General features: G+C 46.9%; 1 protein-coding gene across 2 annotated transcripts; it reads right to left on the bottom strand.

Annotated features, from left to right (window-relative positions):
* Positions 1-811: 811 nt before the first annotated feature.
* On the bottom strand, positions 812-18,360 carry CUNH10orf88 (chromosome unknown C10orf88 homolog). Of its 2 annotated transcripts, XM_077455592.1 has the most exons (5): positions 18,085-18,358; positions 14,581-14,875; positions 6,856-7,062; positions 4,613-4,935; positions 812-1,343 (listed from the first exon to the last, which is right to left on the bottom strand). In XM_077455592.1, exons 1-5 carry the CDS (start codon positions 18,216-18,218, stop codon positions 1,085-1,087), a joined length of 1,218 nt encoding a protein of 405 aa, XP_077311718.1. In that variant the 5' UTR covers positions 18,219-18,358; the 3' UTR covers positions 812-1,084. The 2 variants fall into 2 exon arrangements, with proteins under 2 accessions (XP_077311718.1, XP_077311719.1); XM_077455593.1 differs by lacking the exon at positions 6,856-7,062 and having other exon boundaries at positions 18,085-18,360.
* Positions 18,361-18,691: the final 331 nt, after the last annotated feature.

The raw sequence follows: 18,691 nt of genomic DNA, 5'->3' as shown, positions 1-18,691 counted from the left end.
TTAATGTTGTTAATGCTTGCTGGCACCTTGCGGAAGGTGGCTGCTGGGCTGGCACCTTGCTGACGCCTGGCTGTGGGTGGGTGGCTGCTGGCTGGCACCTGGCTGTGGGTGGGTGGCTGGCACCTGGCTGTGGGTGGGTGGCTGCTCGCTGGCACCTGGCTGTGGGTGGGTGGCTGCTGGCTGGCACCTGGCTGTGGGTGGGTGGCTGGTACCTGGCTGTGGGTGGGTGGCTGCTCGCTGGCACCTGGCTGTGGGTGGGTGGCTGCTGGCTGACACCTGGCTGTGGGTGGGTGGCTGGCACCTTGTTGTGGGTGGGTGGCTGGGCTGGCGTGTCCAGGTGAGGTGAGGGAGACCCGTCAGACTCAGAACATTAGGCCCAGTGCGCAGAGGTGTAATGACCTTGTGTACGTGTGCCCCTGTGCACCGGATCTGCAGGCTTATGGACCCCAAAAAGATTGCCGCACACACAGAGAGACCAATATCTGCAATATCGGTCTAGTTTGTGACCAATACTGATTTTTTCAGAAAATGCTGATATCTGCCCGCAATAATCGTCCCTCTGGATAATCGGCCAATCCCTAGTGTATCATATGCTGGAAATCTTCAGCCACAGGTATGTCTTGAATGCAGAGGGACAGGTAAACAATAAAGGACTCTTAACCAGCAGCATTCCTTTCTGCGTCAAGGTGACAGGGTCATTTTAAATATACAAGTCCATTAATATAAGGTAGGTATCACGAACAGATAAAAAAAGACAGATGTTTCTTAAAATCATAACCAAAGCTTAAAAAAACTGACAGACCCATTTACATTTGTGTTTATATTGCCATGTATTATGTAGTCCTGCTGTGGTGTGCAGCTGGTGAATATAAATGGCTTGCATGGATTTGGATCAGAAGAGTAAACCGCATATATTTGTGATGATACCGCGTGGCAACGGTTTAGTAAACAGTTGTGGTAAGAGGTAAGTAGTCACATCACTGTATGACTCTCCTGTACTAGCAAGAAGAGCCAACCTACTGAAGGATTACCCGGATCATTAGACGTCAGTCGGATCTGACCAGTAAATGTCGGTCGGTGGATATTATTGCACCGACAGTATGTTACAGTCACTGTCCTGGTAATCCATGTGCCCATTGACAAGTTTATCTCCTGCAGTCGCAGGATGTGGATTGGACTTGCCGCCTCTCTCCAGTAAACATACGAATAGCTGATCTATTCTGGTGTCCAGATGCTCCTGCAAACATCTCATCCTCTCATCAACGTGCTTCATAAGATTCCTTTCCAGACGCTCCATATGAGCGGACAGGACCTTCTCCAAAGATGGCTCTAGCTCCTTCTCTCTGTAATAAAAGTAAAAGTAAAAAAACAAGCATTGAGCTACGAAAAACATCGAGCAAACCCGACAACTGTGCTCAAATCCAAAGGAATGTATTTCATATTTTTATAGTAGATCTGAGGGATATATTTTTATACACAAACTGCCAAGGTAACCTGTAGAACTCTCTGAAGAGCTGAGACAATCGGGGGAACTAAAACTAAAACTTGAGTGTACAGAATCTGGTGCAGCTTGTGCATGGTAGCCAATCAGCTTCTAACTTCGGCTTATTCAATTACCTTTTTAAAAAGAAAATGCAAGTTTTTTGCAGGTAAAAAAAAAGTGCATTAACCTCTTGCTGCCCGCGATATAGCCAAGACGGCTATAGCGTGGGCCCAAATTGCCGGGAGGGAGTCCATGTATGTCCTCCCGTGCATGTGATGCCTGTGTGCCCCCTGTGAGCCAATGACAGCTGATCATGTGATGTAAATAGAGCCGGTAAGCAACTTTTTTTCCCCTCACGCTGACAGTGTGAAGACCAAAAAAAAAGGCGATTACTGTCTGGAGTAAACGGGACATCGGTTCTGCACACACCAGACCCTCTGATGCCAAGCACCCACCTGTACCACCTATCAGTGCTGCCCATCAGTGTCGCCCCATCAGTGCCCGTCAGAGCCACCCACCAGTGCCCGTCAGAGCCACCCACCAGTGCCAGTCAGAGCCACCCACCAGTGCCAGTCAGAGCCACCCACCAGTGCCAGTCAGAGCCACCCACCAGTGCAGCCCACCAGTGCAGCCCACCAGTGTCCACCAGTGTTGCCTACAAGTGCCCGTCAGGGTCACCTACCAGTGCCTGTCAGTCACCTATCGGTGCAGCCCATCGGTGATGCCCATCAGTGTCCACTAGTGCCGCCCATCAGTGTCCACCAGTTCCGACCATCAGTGTCCACCAGTGTTGCCTACAAGTGCCCGTCAGGGTCACCTACCAGTGCCTGTTAGTCACCTATCGGTGCAGCCCATCGGTGATGCCCATCAGTGTCCACCAGTGCCGCCCATCAGTGTCCACCAGTTCCGACCATCAGTGTCCACCAGTGTTACCTACAAGTGCCCGTCAGGGTCACCTACAAGTGCAAGTCAGGGTCACCTACAAGTGCAAGTCAGGGTCACCTACAAGTGCAAGTCAGGGTCACCTACAAGTGCAAGTCAGGGTCACCTACAAGTGCAAGTCAGGGTCACCTACAAGTGCAAGTCAGGGTCACCTACAAGTGCAAGTCAGGGTCACCTACAAGTGCCCGTCAGGGTCACCTACAAGTGCCCGTCAGGGTCACCTACCAGTGCCCGTCAGTCACCTGTCAGTGCAGCCCATCGGTGACGCCTATCAGTGCAAATCAACGAAGGAGAAAAATTACCTGTCTGCAAAATGTTATAACTATCAATGATGTTTTTTTTTGTTTGTTTAGCAAAAAAAATTAAAAATCCAGCAGTGATTAAATACCACCAAAAGAAAGCTCTATTTGTGTGAAATAAATGATAAAAGTTACATATAGGTGTAGCATGACCACACAATTGCCATTCAAAGAGTGACAGCACTGAAAGCTGAAAATTGGCCTGAGCAGGAAGGGGGTTTAAGAGCCCGGTAAGCAAGTGGTTAATTATTTGGTTTCTAAGGAGCCTGTAGAGCAGGGATATGCAATTAGCGGACCTACAGCTGTTGCAAAACTACAAGTCCCATCGTGCTCTGGCTCTGGGTGTCATGCTTGTGGCTGTAAGAGTCTTGCTATGCCTCATGGGAGTTGTAGTTCTGCAACAGCTGGAGGTCCACTAATTGCATATCCCTGCTGTAGAGCATTGCATCTGTAATAAGCAGATCATGGGTGCAATATCCAGTTCCTGCAGTTCGTACCTCGTACAGGCAGGCAATTACCAGAGAGCAGGAAGATCAATAGACTATGGGGACACTCACCAGCGCCCTCGCACCGCATTGAAACCTACAAGCTGTCAGCCGCAACAGCTGACAGTCATTTTAGGCATTCATTCACAGGAAACTGTGACTGAAGGATGCGGTCCTGTGGGCAGAGCTTTGCATGACCGTGACAATTTCAAATAGTGACAGCGGGTACAGGGAGAAGATCCCTGATCCGCTGTCATAAGGAGGGAGAACGGGGGGGGGGGGGGGGGAGAGGCTGCAGATGCTGCAACATGTTCCACCCTACAAAATGTGAGGAACGGGTAACATGTTCCAAGAGTGCACTTATCCTTTAAAGTGATTGTAAAGGATCAAAATAGGATTTTTAGTCATACTTACCTGTAAAATCCTTTTCTTTGAGTACATCATGGGACACAGAGTCGGGCTAATATTCATTACCTACTGGGTTATACTCCATCTCCAGGTGAATAACCATCATATGACGTCCTGGACTTTCAGTGGGAATATCTGAATGATGGCTGCAGCCACCGGCATCATTCAGATATCCTCATTTTCAGCCGGCGATTCTGTGCACCATAACAACGATCATAGTGGCTTGATCGTTCTTACAGGTGACGGGAGGGGACATCCCCTCCTCCTGCCGCCATCCGGTGCTTCTCCGGGCTCTCCCATGCCATTGGGAACCCAGAGAAAGAATCGTCCGGCGCCAGATGATGACGATAAGAGATTTCCGGTGACCATATGGTCACCAGTCATCTCTATTACAGTCGGAGGCCCGGGCACGACGTTATGACGTCACGCCCGTGTTCCCGGAGGTAAACAAAGCCACGATCGCAGCTGTCAGCATGGGATCGGTGAAATTTTTTTCACGATCTCATGCTTTCCAGCCTGGAGGAGAGATGTGGGGTCTTATTGACCCCACATCTCTCCATAAAGAGGACCTGTCATGAATGATTTCCATTACAATCGCTGATCGTTGCGCAAACCAATCAAACGCTTATTGCGATTTTTTTTTTTTAACAAAAAAATATGTCGAATAAGTATCAGCCTAAACTGAAGAAAAAAAAAAGTGTTTTTTATATATTTTTGGGGAATATTTATTATAGCAAAAAGTAAAAAAATATTGCTTTTTTTTATAATTAATGCTCTTTTTTGTTGATAGCGCAAAAAAATAAAAACCACACAGGTGATTCAAATACCACCAAAATAAATCTCTATTTGTGGGGGAAAAAAAGTCATCACTTTTGTTTGGATGCAACGTCGCACGCCCGCGGAATTGTCAGTTAAAACGGCGCAGTGCCGAATCGCAAAAAGTGCTCTGGTCAGGAAGGGGGTGAAGTGGTCTTTTGAGTGTCTAAATGACCCACCTTGGCATTGAGCATGACTTTCCTCCACTGTCTCGATCAATGTTCCTCTGCACAGTAAGATTTTGCAGGAGAGGCAGAATAGATTCAGGAGAGACGGACTGACCCAGCTGGTTCTGCAGAAATGAAGACATCGCAGACTTGAGGTCGGTGGGTGGCGGTGGTGGGACGGAGGGATGACTCTCTGCAGCTTCCAGTCTTGTATCAGGAGGAGTCGCTTGGGCCAGTTGGGGAGTTTCTTCTTTTGGATCCTTTTTGCTCCGATACGCCTGAGGCTGGAAGCTGCCAAACAGCTGCAGTAAGTGAGACCCAAATGGAGCCTGATTCTGTAAAGAAGAAATACAGAAAACTGAAGGGAACTGCAGAGCCCATGCACGTCCAATCAAAACAGCAAATTCACTGCAGTCATCATGCAGGTACCGCCATGCAAAGGAGGGAAATGCAGGCGCACACACATAAGAATAACATAGGGACAAATCCCTGCAGGCCCCATACAGGCACACAAGGGAAGAATGCATGGACTTGAGAGCCGCAGACATTCTGAAGCTGATTTAGGCCCCTTTCACACTTGTGCGACTTGGGACTGCAAAGTCGCATGACAAGTCGTACACCATATTTCCAATCAGTACCATTCATATCTGTGTGGCTTCAAGTCCCACCGACTTCAAAGTGTACCCTGTACTACTTTGGCCTGACTCTGATGTGAGTCCATAGACCTCACGTTTACACAGGTAATCGCTCAAATCGCTGCAAAATCACGTGACTTTCAAGTCTCGGCAGTCTGAAAAGGGCCTAACTAAAACCTGAGTACAAATCTGGTGCAGCTGTGCATTGTAGCCAATCAGCTTCTGACTTCAGCTTGTTCAATGAAGCACTTAAAGTGGTTGTATAGTCAATTTTGGGACTTTTACCTACAGGAAAGCGTATAAGGCTTACCTGTAGGTAAAAAAAAAAAAAATCTCCTAAACATGTACGGTTTAGGAGATATTCCCCTCGCAATGCGCCGCTGACTGCAGCGGCGCATGCGCACAGGGGATTTTCGGCTGAAAGTCCGGCAGACGCCGGACCCTGCCAGAAAGAAATCTCCCGCGCGCATACGCAGGAGTGACGATATCGCGGCTCCGGCCACTCACATCACCGGACCCACGATACCCGGAAGAAATGCAGAGGGAACATGTCAGCTCCCTCGGCGTGGATCGGGCCAGATGTCGGGGCCTCGTTCTAAGGTAAGTATTTCATAATGAGCTAGTATGTGGTGGATACAGAGGAGGTCTTGGGCTAGAATCATTGCTCTTGCTATAACTCACATGTGTGATTTGAGCGCTGTTTAGATATGCAGGGGCGACTTACATATTGTTTGATTCTGTGCGCAAGCACACGAGGACACTTAAAAAAAAATAAATAAATAAATAAATAAAACATTTTCTTTATTTTACTTTTTTTTTTTTTTTTTTTCACTTTCAATTATTTTATTTTTTTGATCACTGTAAAGCCCCATACACACTATCAGATTTTCTGCTGATTTTTGTCTTCAGATTTACCAAAACCATGTAGTAGAAGGGCCTGCCTGATTGCATACAAATTAAAACTCCTAAGGTTTAACCTTATATTATATGGTTTTGGTCAATCTGAAGATAAAAACCCACGGAAAATCTGATAGTGTGTATGGGGCTTTATTCCTATTACAAGGAATGTAGTAAGTAATAGTGTGTGACAGGTCCTCTTTATGGAGAGATGTGGGGTCTATAGGATCGCACATGTCTCCTCCAGGCTGGATAGAACGAGCTCAAAAAATAAATAAACAAACTGTCTCGGCCTTTCCATCTGCGTTCCTCGCATTGTTTACTTTCACGGCCCGGACGTAACGTCATAACCTCACGCCCGGGCCTCTGAGGGTCATAGAGAAGGGGTCACCAGAAATCCCTATGGTCAACTTCCAGCGGCGACCGATTAATTCTCCGGCTCACCGATCGCACCGGCGAGCCCGTAGAAGCACCGGAGGGTGGAGGACGTCCCCTACCGCCACCTGTAAGAACGATCAAGCGGCTGAACGGCCACTATGATTGGTTCTTACAGTGCACAGAATCGCCAGCCGAAAAATATCTGGATGATGTCTGTAGCCGAGTGCTTCCCACTGAAAGTCCATGATGTTATGTGACGTTATATGACGTGCCTTGGGTGGCAAGTGGTTAAAGGGATTGCAGCCACCCTTAGCAGTATACACATGTATATATACACAGGCTCACCTTCTGCTGCGCTCGCACCATGTTCATGAGCTGCTCAGCTCCAGGTGACATTTTCCCACCCATGCTGTCCATCATACTCTGCACACGCTCCAGATTGATGGACGTCCCTAACACAGATGGAGTCTGGGAGCTTCTCTCAGGGATGGACGTCACGTGCACGCCCATCTCACCCACAAGGACACTTTGTTTTTCTCCAAGTGAAAGTAGCTGCAAAAGGAAAAATATAAATAAACAGTGCCTATGTCAGTAAAATAAAAATAGAAGTAAATGTAATGATAAACTTCTGCATTAAAATCCTTGATGTATAGGTAACTATGGGGTTGATTTACTAAAACTGGAGCGTGCAAAATCTGGTGCAGCTCTGCATAGAAACCGATAAGCTTGCAGGTTTTAACTGTCTAAGCTTGCCGACCAGCCGCCGCAGTTGTGCTGCCGCAACATAGCTCGGCTGCACGAATCGCCGTCATGTTACAGCACTTCTTATTGTGGCCACTAGGGGCGCCCGCTGCTCGCCCGGCTCCCGTGATCGGTCGAGACAAGGCAAGAACAGGGATCTCTGTGTGTAAACACAGAGATCCCAGTTCTCTGAGGGGAGAAGAGACAGATAGTACGATGTTCATACTTTGTATAAACACACAATCTCTTCCCTAGGAAGTCCCCTCCCCCTTTAGTTAGAACACAGTCAGGGAGCACATTTAACCTTTTGATCACCCCCTAGTGTTAACCCCTTCCCTGCCATTGACATTTTTACAGTAATCAGCGCATTTTTATAGCACTGATCGCTGTATAAATGCCAATGGTGCCAAAAATGTATCAAAAGTGTCCGATGTGTCCGCAATAATGTCGCAGTCATGATAAAAATCACAGATCGCCTCCATTACTAGTAAAAACAATAATAATAAAAATGCTATAAATCTATCACTTATTTTGTAGACGCTATAACTTTTGCGAAAGCGCTTATTGTGATTTTTATTACCAAAAATATGTAGAAGAATACATATTGGCCTAAACTCAGAAAAAAATTGCTTTAAAAAAAATAATAAAATGGGGATATTATAGCAAAAAGTAAATTTTGTGTTTTTTTTTCAGAATTGTCACTATTTTTTGTTTTTAGCGCAAAAAATAAAAACCCGCAGAGGTGATCAAATACCACAAAAAGAAAGCTCTATTTGTGGGAAAATAAAGGACGTCAATTTTGTTTGGGTGCAACGTTGCACAACTGCGCAATTGTCAGTTAAAATGACGCAGTGCCGCAAAAAATGGCCCGGTCATTCAGCAGCAAAATTTTCCGTGGTTGAAACGATTAAAGTGATTGTAAAGGATCTTTGCGCTCTCCGGGGGGGGGTTACCTTGCGGTCGCACTCCTGAGTCCAACATAGACACAAATGCCAGACTCGGCATTGCCCACACCAAACCCCCCCCCCTGCGTCATTGGATTTGATTGACAGCAGTGGGAGCCAATGGCTGCGCTGCTATCAGTCTATAGACTCAAGAGCCGGGACCCCATATAGAGAGAGATAGCGAGTCTCCGCCGAAGAGATGAAGGGGCTCTGGTAAGTAAAACTGGGGGGGCTGGGGTTTGCTAGAAAGGTTTTCATCTTAATGCATGGGATACATTAAGATGAAAAAACACAAGGGTTTACAACCCCTTTAATTGAACAAGCTGAAGTTAGAAGCTGATTGGTTAGCATGCAGAGCTGCACCAGACTTTGCATGCTTCAGTTTTAGTAAATCAACCCCCAATGTATATACTTACCTGTTTTCAGCACGCTCTGCTCCGGTCATGTGAACCCGCTATGACGAAGCACTCCTACATGTGAACCAAGTCAACTGTAACCTATCCTGCACTACTCTGTCCCATGTTTGAATAATAAAATATATGTTTTATTGGATTACAACTGCGGGGTGCGGCCCGTTTTCTTCTAATTTGCACGTGAACCTCTGTATCAGTCACAGGCGGCTGTAGGGGAATGGAGAGGGGGGCACCCAACAAAGGCTAAAAAAGCCTGCAGCAATGACATCCCCCAAAGCCTGCCATGTCCCAGCTGTTGTCCGTCACCCTCTCTCCATTTCCCTGCGGGCAGCGCTGGCTTACACAACTGATCATGTGACCGGAGCAGGTTGAAATTAGGTAAGTATAATACATCTTTTTTTTTTTCAATGGGTTAATCAGCATAGGTGTTAGGAGGGGGAGAGAACATTTTTAGGACTACTTAGGTTTAGGTGGAAATGGAGAAATCCCTCAAGGGGTGGGACTATAGCAGCACTAGTAGAGTAAAGGGGTTGTTGAGGTTCGTGTTTTTTTTCACCTTAATGCATCCTAAGCATTAGGATTAAAATACACCTAATACTTACATGGACCCTCGAGCTTGACCCACAGGGACGCGCTGTCTCTCTGCACGAGATTCTCGGCTCTTGATTGGATAGATTGATATCAGCGCAGCCATTGGCACCCGCTGCTGTCAATCAAATCCAATGACGCAACGCCAGGGGGGCGGGGCCGAGTCATACATTTGGCCTCTATGGAGGCTGAATGCTGGACTCGGGGAGCACGCCCACAAGGTAACCCCCTCTGGGAAGCGTTTCTCCCGGGGGGGTTATCAGATGTGGGGAGGAGCCGTGAGAGCCGCCGAGGGACCCCAGAAGAGAAGGTTTGGGGGCCACTCTGTGCAAAACGAGTTGCAAAGTAAATGGTAAGTATAATACGTTTGTTATTTTTTTTTTTTTTTTATTTTACCTTTACAATCACTTTAAAGTCAAAGAGGTGGTAAGAAGTATAAAAATATCAAATTTTATTAATAAGGCGTTTGATATTTTTATAATTCTCACCACGTCTTTGACTTTAAAGCGGAATTTTTTTTTTTTTTTACATGCAAAGGAAAAGGCATAATGAGCTAGTGTGCACCACATACTAGCTCATTATGAAATACTTACCTTAGAACGAGGCCCCAACATCTGGCCCGATCCACGCCGGGGGAGCTGACATGTTCCCTCAGCGTGTCTTCCGGGTATCGTGACTCTGGCGCTGTGAGTGGCCGGAGCCGCGATATCGTCACTCCCGCGCATGCGCACGGGAGATTTCTTTCCGGCAGGGTCCAGTGTCTCCCGGACTTTAAGCTGAGAATCCCCTGTGTGCTGCAGTCAGCGGCGCATTGTGAGGGACATATCTCCTAAACTGTACAGGTTTAGGAGATTTTTTTTTACCTACGGGTAAGCCTTATTATAGACTTACCTGTAGGTTAAACTTATAAAAATGACTATACAACCGCTTTAATCTACCAGTGCCGCTATAGTCCCACCCCTTGAGGGATGTCTCTGTTTCCATTTATTAGGGATGATTAAGTTTAGGTGGGAATTCAACTTTTATACATTGACGGAAAGAGGAAATCTCCTCCCCCCCCCCCCCATATCCTCACTTTGTTAGCTTTATATTTATTTTTAGGCAAGGGTTTGCTTTAAAGTGATTTTAACCACTTGAGATCCGCGCTATAGTCAAATGACGGCTACAGCGCGGATCTCCTTTTCCGGGACTACGTCTATTGACGTCGTCCCGTGCACGAGCGGCCTGCGCGCCCCCTGAGGGGCGCGCGCGGCGCGCTCTGTGATCGGCGAGTCTACGAGACTCGCCTGATCACCGATCCGTACAAGGGGTCGATCCCGACCCCTTATCACGTGATCAGCTGTCAGCCAATGACAGCTGATCATGTGATATAACGGAGCCGGTAATCGGCTATTATTCCTCCTCGCGCTGACAGCGCGAGGAGAAAAAAAAAAGCCGATCACCGGCGGCCGTGATCGGGACATCAGTCCCGATCACGGACAGCCCTGCTAGTGCCCACCTGCCCCCTGCAAGTGCCACATTAAAAAAAGTAAGTGCCCCCCGTCAGTGCCACCCAGCAGTGCCCATAGTGCCACCCAGCAGTGCCCACAGTGCCACCCAGCAGTGCCCAGAATCTGCCTTAACAAAGGTGCTGCACCCCAGTGCCACATATCCGTGCCCATCAGTGTCATCTACCAGTGCCCAGCAGTGCCGCCCATCAGTGCCACCTATCAGAGCCACCTATCAGTGCCCATCAATCCCATCTATCAGTGGTACCTATCAGTGCCCATCCGTGCCACCCATCCGTGCCACCCATCCGTGCCATCTTATGTGCCCATCTTTGCCCATCAGTGCCGCCTTATCTATGCCTATTTGTGCCGCCTTAACTATGCCTATCAGTGCCCACCAGTGCAGCCTATCAGTGCCCACCAATGCAGCCCATCAGTGCCCACCAATGCAGCCCATCAGTGCCCACCAGTGCAGCCTATCAGTGCCCACCAGTGCAGCCTATCAGTGCCGCCTCATCAGCGCACTTCAATGAAGGAGAAAAATGACCCGTTTGCAAAATTTTATAACAAACTATTAAACATGATTTTTTTTTTTTTGCATCTTTTTTTGTTTGTTTAGCAAAAAATAAAACTCCGAGCTGTAACTAAATACCACCAAAAGAAAGCTCTATTTGTGGGAAAAAAATGATAAAAATTTCATTTGGGTACAGTGTTGTATGACCGCGCAATTGTCATTCAAAGTGCATCAGCGCTGAAAGCTGAAAATTGGTCTGGGACTGAGGGGGGTTTAAGTGCCCAGTAAGCAAGTGGTTAAAGATGTTTTTTTTTTTAAATAACAGACATGTTATACTTACCTGCTCTGTGTAATGGTTTTGCACAGAGCAGCCCTGATCCTCTTTTTTGGGGTCCCCCACTGGCGGTCCTGGATCCTCCCCCCGTCAAGAACCCCCAATGGCAAGCCTTTTGCTATGGGGGCACTCGTGCAAGCTCGCTCCTGTGAGAACCAGTGTTATAGAGAGATGAGGGTTCAATAAGACCCCACATCTCTCCTTCAGGCTGAAAAGGCTGAGATAAAAAAATAAATAAACTCTCGGCCTTTCCAGCCGAGCCCTCGGCTTTGTTTACTTCCGATGGCCCGGGCGTGACATCATAACGTCGCACCTGGGTCTCCGAGAGTCAGAGATGACTGGGGACCGTCCGGTCACCAGAAATCTCTATGGTAAACTTCCAGCGGCAAGCCGGGAGAATCATCAGAGGGCAGGGGGGGGAACAGTCTGCAGGAATCTAAGCATTGCACCCATTTTCCACTCATCGTCCTTTCATTGCATTGCAGGCTAGAATGCAAAAAAATTAATAAGCATTTTTTTTAAATCAGTGTGGGTACATTTATTCGTTTTTTTGCAAAAGTTGGAAACTGTATTTAATTATGGGTCTGCTTTAAAGCGTTTGTTAGCCCAAAAATAAAAAATAAATCTAATCCTGGTCCCTGAAATCAGATTAAACAGGCACAGTGCTTGTCCTGTGTAAACTTCCCCCCCCTCTAAACTGTAAAATAAACCTCCCTGAACCTGCCACTTCCTGTATCCCCTCTCTATACTGACCACGAAAATCATGGCTGCTGAGCCCTGACCACCGTAGTCAGAGTACATCCCTCCGTCATACGCTGCCTGCTCTCAGCTCTCCTATCTCCCCCTCCTTCCTGCCTCTCAGCTTCCTCTCTGTCTGTCTCCGCCCCCTGCCGCTATTAGTGGGGGAAAAAAAAAAAATTGTCACTGCTAGCCCCTCTATTGGAGGCTGGCATACCCCACAGTGTAAAGCATTTAAAAAAACAAGTGTTGTTAATACCAATTTTCAGCTGTCTTTAGGCCAGGTCACGTGACTCGCGGCCGCTTTACAGCTATGAGCCAGGGCTTCTGCGGGAGGAGGCGAGCCACGTGATCTCCCCGGCTGACGTCAGAGGGAGATTACGTCCCCTCCCGCAGAAGACATTCATTGGAGCTGGAAAGAGGCCGCGAGTCATGTGACCTCTCTGAAGACAGCTGAAAATCGGTATTTACACTGCTTGTTTTTTAACCACTTGCTTACTGGGCACTTAAACCCTCCTCCTGTCCAGACCAACTTTCAGCTTTCAGCGCTGTCGCACTTTGAATGACAATTGTGTGGTCATACAACACTGTACTTAAATTGCATTTTTATCATTTTTTTCCCACAAATAGAGGTTTCTTTTGGTATTTGATCACCTCTGCGGTTTTTATTTTTTGTTAAAAAAAATTAAAAAGACCAAATTAAAAAACCTTGTTTTAAATATATTTTTATATTTTGTTATACAATTTTATAAACAGGTAATTTTTCTCCTTCATTGATGTATGCTGATGAGGCGGCAGTGATGGGCACTGATTGCTTACACTGATAGGCAGCACTGCTAGGTGGCACTGATTGGCACCACTGGTGGGCATTGATAGGTGGCACTCATGGGCACTGGCAGGTAAAAATGACAGGTAGCACTGGCAGGGGTACTGAATGGCACAGAGGAGGCATCTTTGCCTCCTTCCTCTTCGGGACCGATGTCCCTTTAACATAAGCCAGTGGCTTTTTTTTTCTCCTCACGTTGTCAGTATGAGGAGAAAAAAAAATGATCATTGGGCTTTTGTTTACATCATGTGATCAGCCGTCATTGGCTGACAGCTGATCACATGATATGGGGCCGGGATCGGTGACCATAGCGGGCGCGCACGGGGCGAGTGCACAGGGGAGGACGTTCTACGACATTTTAGTGTAAATATGAGATGTGAGGTCTCTCTGACCCCCCAGATCTCATATAAGAGGACCTGTCATGCTTTTTTCTATTACAAGGGATTTTTACATTCCTTGTAATAGGAATAAAAGTGACACACATTTTTTTTTTAAAAGAACAGTGAAAAAAATAAAAATGAAAGTTAAAATAAGAAAAAAAATTTTATTTTAAACGCGCCTTGTCCCGCCAAGCTTGCGTGCAGAAGCGAACGCATATATGAAAGCATTGTTCAAACCACACATGTGAGGTATCGCTGCGATCGGTTAAGTGAGAGCAATAATTCTAGCCCTGGACCACCTCTGTAACTTAAAACGTGCAACCTGTAGAATTTTTTAAACATCGCCTATGGAGATTTTAAAGGGTAAAAGTTTGTCGCCATTCCATGAGCGGGCGCAATTTTGAAGCGTGACATGTTGGGTATCGATTTACTCGACGTAACATTATCTTTCACAATATAAAAAAAAATTGGGCTAACTTTACTGTTGTCTTATTTTTTTTTTAATTAAATAAATTTTCCCCAAAAAAGTGCGCTTGTAAGTCCGCTGTGCAAATACGGTGTGACAGACAGTATTGCAACGACCACCATTTTATTCTCTAGGGTGTTAGAATAAAATATATATATAATGTTTAGGGGTTCTGAGTAAAGGCAATGAGATAGGCTGGCAGGGGAAGCTCAATTAGCATTGCTGGGTGTAATTCCAATGGCCACCACAAGAGGGCGCCAGATTCCAGAAGGAACCATAGGATCGTAGAAGGCCTCAAAGCCGGGGGCTCAATTTTTCCGGCCACCGGCGGCGCGGCCCGACGCGATCACGCCAGGGGGGGTCCGCGGAGACAGGATACCCCCAGCTGTGCTGCCCCAGGCGCCAGGTCGCTAATTATAGTCGCAAATGCGACCTGGCGCCCGGGTTTTGTCGAGCCCTGTGTTAGTGGAAATTCTGACAGCAAATGTTCGATGGATCGTACACACGGTCTGACTTTCCACACAAAAAAAAAAAAAGCTCACATCCAATATTTCCCGTTGGAAAATCCGACCGTGTGTACGCGGCATAAGACAAACGGGTTCACAAACCCTTTAAGTAGGCAGACACCCAAAGAAGTACCTTGACTTTACAAGCGGGCACAGGAAAATCGAACTTCAAGTATGCTCTGTACAAGGTGAAGGGCTCATCGTCTCCACAGCTTCTGAAGGAACATTTTTCTCCACGACTGGTACCCAAATACTCCTCCTCCTCCTGACCATCCTCAGAGAGGCTGTACACCTCTATGGTTCTGGCTTCACTGCACAGGCTGACTTCCAGTATATGGTGTGTCCCTTGTGCAGCACTGGAGATGGTCAGGGTGCAAGGAATGGCATCCCCTGTGGGACATGGCAGCTCCAAAATGACACACTCCTCCCTGAAAGAAAAAACACAAAGCGTGCATTAAAACATTTTGTGAGCAGTAAGGCCTCATTCACACATGCGGCAGTCCCTGTACACCCCTTTGAAAAGTGACCCACAATAAATCGCTCTTCAGAGGTGGGTTGCAGGCATTCAGAAATATACCGCTGCCTGTATTTTTATTTTATTTTTTTCAGTGGAAGGGGCATTTTATGGTGGACAGTCGGGATGCAATAAAGACCAGCTGTTTTTACTGCCCCTCCGATTCCAGTGTTAACCCATCACCACAAAAACGATCAGAGATTCCACTTCACAGGAAGACGAGAAATGGAAGGAAAGCTCTGAATAGTGAGATAAATACAATGCGAGACAATTGTGTCCCCAATGGAATTCACATTCATGGACCAGGCATGTGCCCATCATTTATCATCTAATAAAGGAGTCCCAGGGTGGATAAAAATCAATAATTTGTTTTTGTTTTTTTGTTTTTTATATTTAAAAGCCAAGTTCCACCCAAAAATTGAACTTTAGCTTTAATTGAAGGTGACCCCCTGATATGCCACATTTGGCATGTAATTTTTTTTGGGGGGGGGGGGGGGGTGGAGCAGATATCCTCTTTATAGAAGCACCCAGCTCCTACTTCCTCCTGGGGCTCTGTGGCACCGGAACTTCCCCTCTCCCCCCTCCCTCCATTCAATCTTCCGGGATACGTCACATGTCCCAGAAGATTTCACAGCCATTCACAGAGCGGCTTGCGCAGTGCATGCCCGGCTGTCAAGCCGCAGCCGGGTGCCCACAGTAAGAATGCCGGCACTGCGGAACGGAGGGCGAGAGGAGCGGGGCTTAATTTGCCCGTATTGCTGGACTCTGGGACAGGTGAGTGTCCGATTATTAAGTCAGCAGCTGCACTTTTTGTAGCTGCCGACTTAGTTTTTTATTCAAACATTTTTCCTGAAGACGTCCGCAAGAGCACGAAATGCATAGAAAACCAAGCTTGGGGCATTTAATACAGGCGCTGTCACTTCCATTTCCATCTGGGACGCACACTGCGCTTCCTGCTGCACAATCCCAACCTTGCGGCTTCACTGCCCGCTTCCTACTGCACATGTGCGAGCCGCGCGGCGTTTTGTGAATGGCCCCATTGTTTCCTGGGACACACACAGGACCCAGAAGACAACGGGGCCACTCACCGAGGAGGAAGAATTGAAGAAACAGCACCACGGAAGAGGCAAATTAGGAAGATTGCCTAGCAACAGGGGTTTCTGGTGACTAAAATGTTTTTTTTTCAATTTTTATATTTTTTTTAACAATATACATTTTTTTTTTTTTTTTTTTTTTAGGGTGACCCTCCACTTTAAGGGTGTGCACACTTATGCAACCATATTATTTTAGTTTTTTTATTCTTACTTTCCTCCGCCTAAAAGATTTCAGTTTGTTGTATAGTTTATAGGTCACATTAAAGGTGGAAAAAAGGTTTTGAAATTATTTATATTTGTCTCATTTTTTTTACATCACATAAACCTGATATTTTAACAGGGGTGCGTAGACTTTTTATATCCACTGTGTGTATATATATATATATATAATATTATATTATATATTATATTATTATATATACACACACACACACACACACACACACACACGCATACACAGTGGATATAATAAAGATATATATAGATATATATATATATATATATATATATATATATATATATATATATATATATATTAATATATATATATATATACACAGACTCTTTGTGAAGCCGGCTATGAAGCAGACCTGCTGTCTTGTCCAGGATCACTTTTAATAAATAAAACAGTAAATAACACTTTAGTGTAGCCGGCTATTCTTGCACCCCGGCGGGGATAACACCATGTGATGCTCTGCAGGACAGGTCTGATCACAAGGACCATGCTGCCATATACATAACAACGATTGTTGTACATAATTGTTTTTGGAAAAAAAAATAAAAAAAAAAGGTATAGAAAGCATTTGTACTCAAAGAATAATTAAATCAATAAACGTTGCTATCATTTAAAAAAAAAAAAAAAGTGGCAGTTATGCAGGGGACAGTGGTGAGGCAGATAGGAAGGGGCGGGGCAGTGAGAAAACAACTCTGCAGGGGAGGGACAGAGGAGGAGGAAGGGCTCCCCAGGAGAGGAAGAGAGGGAAGCCAGTTCTGTAGGGGGGGTGACGGCAGGGGAGGGACAGAGGGGAGACAACTCTGTGTGTGAAAGGAGGGAGATATCTTACTGAGGGGAAAAAAACTGGGCAGGGGAGGGAGAGAAGGCTTTGAAAGGAAGGAATATTTCTGGAGGGGACTACATTGTTCTGCGGATGAGGAGACAACTATGTAGGGGAGGGAAACATTGTTGCGGAGGACAGTACTGTGCAGGGAAAGGATAGTGGGTGGGGGGCTGTTTAGCTCTGCAGAGGAGGGACAGTTGGGAGACAACTGTGCAGGGGAGGGACAGTTGGGAGACAACTGTGCAGGGGAGGGACAGTGGGGAAACCTCTTTTCAGTGCCATTCATTTGCAAGCTGCTCTTACCTTGGGGGGGGGGGGGGTGTATAGCTCTGCAGGGGAGGCATAGAGGAGAGATGGCTCTGTAGGGGAGGGGCAGTGGACAGACAGTTCTGCAGAGGGGAGAAAGTGTGGTGAGAGCTCTGTGAGGGGGGAAGTATGGAGACATTTTTGTTGAAGAGTGACAATAGGGAAAGAACTATGCAGGGGAGGGACAGTTAGGAGATGGCTTTTCAAGGGAGGAAAATAGAGGGAGGCTTAGTATTTTCACAGGGGAGGGCCAGTGGGGAGATTGCTCGGTAGAGGAAAGATGGTGGGAAGGGGAATAGGGGAAGTGAGGTGTTAGGTCTGTAGGGGAGGAACAGTGGGGAGATAGTTGTGCAGGGGAGGGGGCAATAGGTAGAGTTCTGCAAGGGAGGGGCATTGGGAAGACAACTATGCAGGGGAGGGACATTAGGTAGAGTTCTGCAAGGGAGGGGCATTGGGAAGACAGCTGTGCAGGGGAGGGCATTATGTAGAGTTCTGCAAGGGAGGGGCATTGGTGAGACAACTGTGCAGAGGAGGGGCATTAGGTAGAGTTCTGCAAAGGAGGGGCTTAGGGGAGACAACTGTGCAGGGGAGGGGCATTGAGGAGGCAACTATTCAGGGGAGGGGCAGCAGGGATCTGGGGTCATCCAATGACAAGCTGCTCTCACCTTGATGTGATCCCCGGGGTGGTTGTAGCTGTTTGGTCGGGGCCTGTGACATGGAGCACAGAGGAGAGATCACCATGACAGAGCCAGGAGCTGGAGCACAGCACGGGGCCCCGGGCACTCTGCACTGAGGACATCCCCCCGACACTGCTAGGCCATCCCTGGACCTGTCATCACCATATTACAGAGTTCTGCCCGCCCGCCCGCCCCGACACTCTCTCCATTACAGCAAAAATCAATGAGCTCCTGTAGAGAGGAACAGATTATCCAAAGAACAACTTCCGCCCGCTGCAGAAGGCACTAGAGATGTCTGTTGTCGGCGGCCATTTTGTCGTAGTCCGCTCTCGTCTTCTGCCAGCGGCCATTCTGTCGAAGTTTTTCGTTACAAGCCTAATGACTTTAGTCAAACGTAACTCTGCTACTATGTCTTGCTGATCTCCTACTCAAGTCATGCATTCATTCTAATTTTATCCCGCTTCTCGCCATTTCAATAATGTACCTGAATGAGGAGTTTTGGTCTCCGAAAAAATGGCCTGTGTTCCGTTGTTTCGTCAGATTTGGCGACTCGTCAGAATGTGTAACGAAAGTGACGTTTCTTCGCCGCCATCTT

The sequence above is a fragment of the Lithobates pipiens genome, unplaced genomic scaffold (assembly GCF_037356315.1).
Source record: "Lithobates pipiens isolate NorthernLeopardFrog02 unplaced genomic scaffold, aLitPip1_a1.2 Scaffold_25, whole genome shotgun sequence".
NCBI lineage: Eukaryota > Metazoa > Chordata > Amphibia > Anura > Ranidae > Lithobates > Lithobates pipiens.
The sequence above is the reverse complement of the archived record's forward strand: the minus strand, read 5'-3'. Positions and strand labels throughout refer to the sequence as shown.

Excerpts from the sequence above, each read along its gene's own strand:
- CUNH10orf88 (XM_077455592.1), bottom strand. The coding sequence starts at position 18,218 with ATGTCCTCAGTGCAGAGTGCCCGGGGCCCCGTGCTGTGCTCCAGCTCC. Across the intron at positions 14,876-18,084 it reads ACCCCGGGGATCACATCAAG|GGAGGAGTGTGTCATTTTGG; the intron begins GTGAGAGCAGCT and ends TTTTTCTTTCAG. Across the intron at positions 7,063-14,580 it reads TGCCCGCTTGTAAAGTCAAG|CTACTTTCACTTGGAGAAAA; the intron begins GTACTTCTTTGG and ends TTCCTTTTGCAG.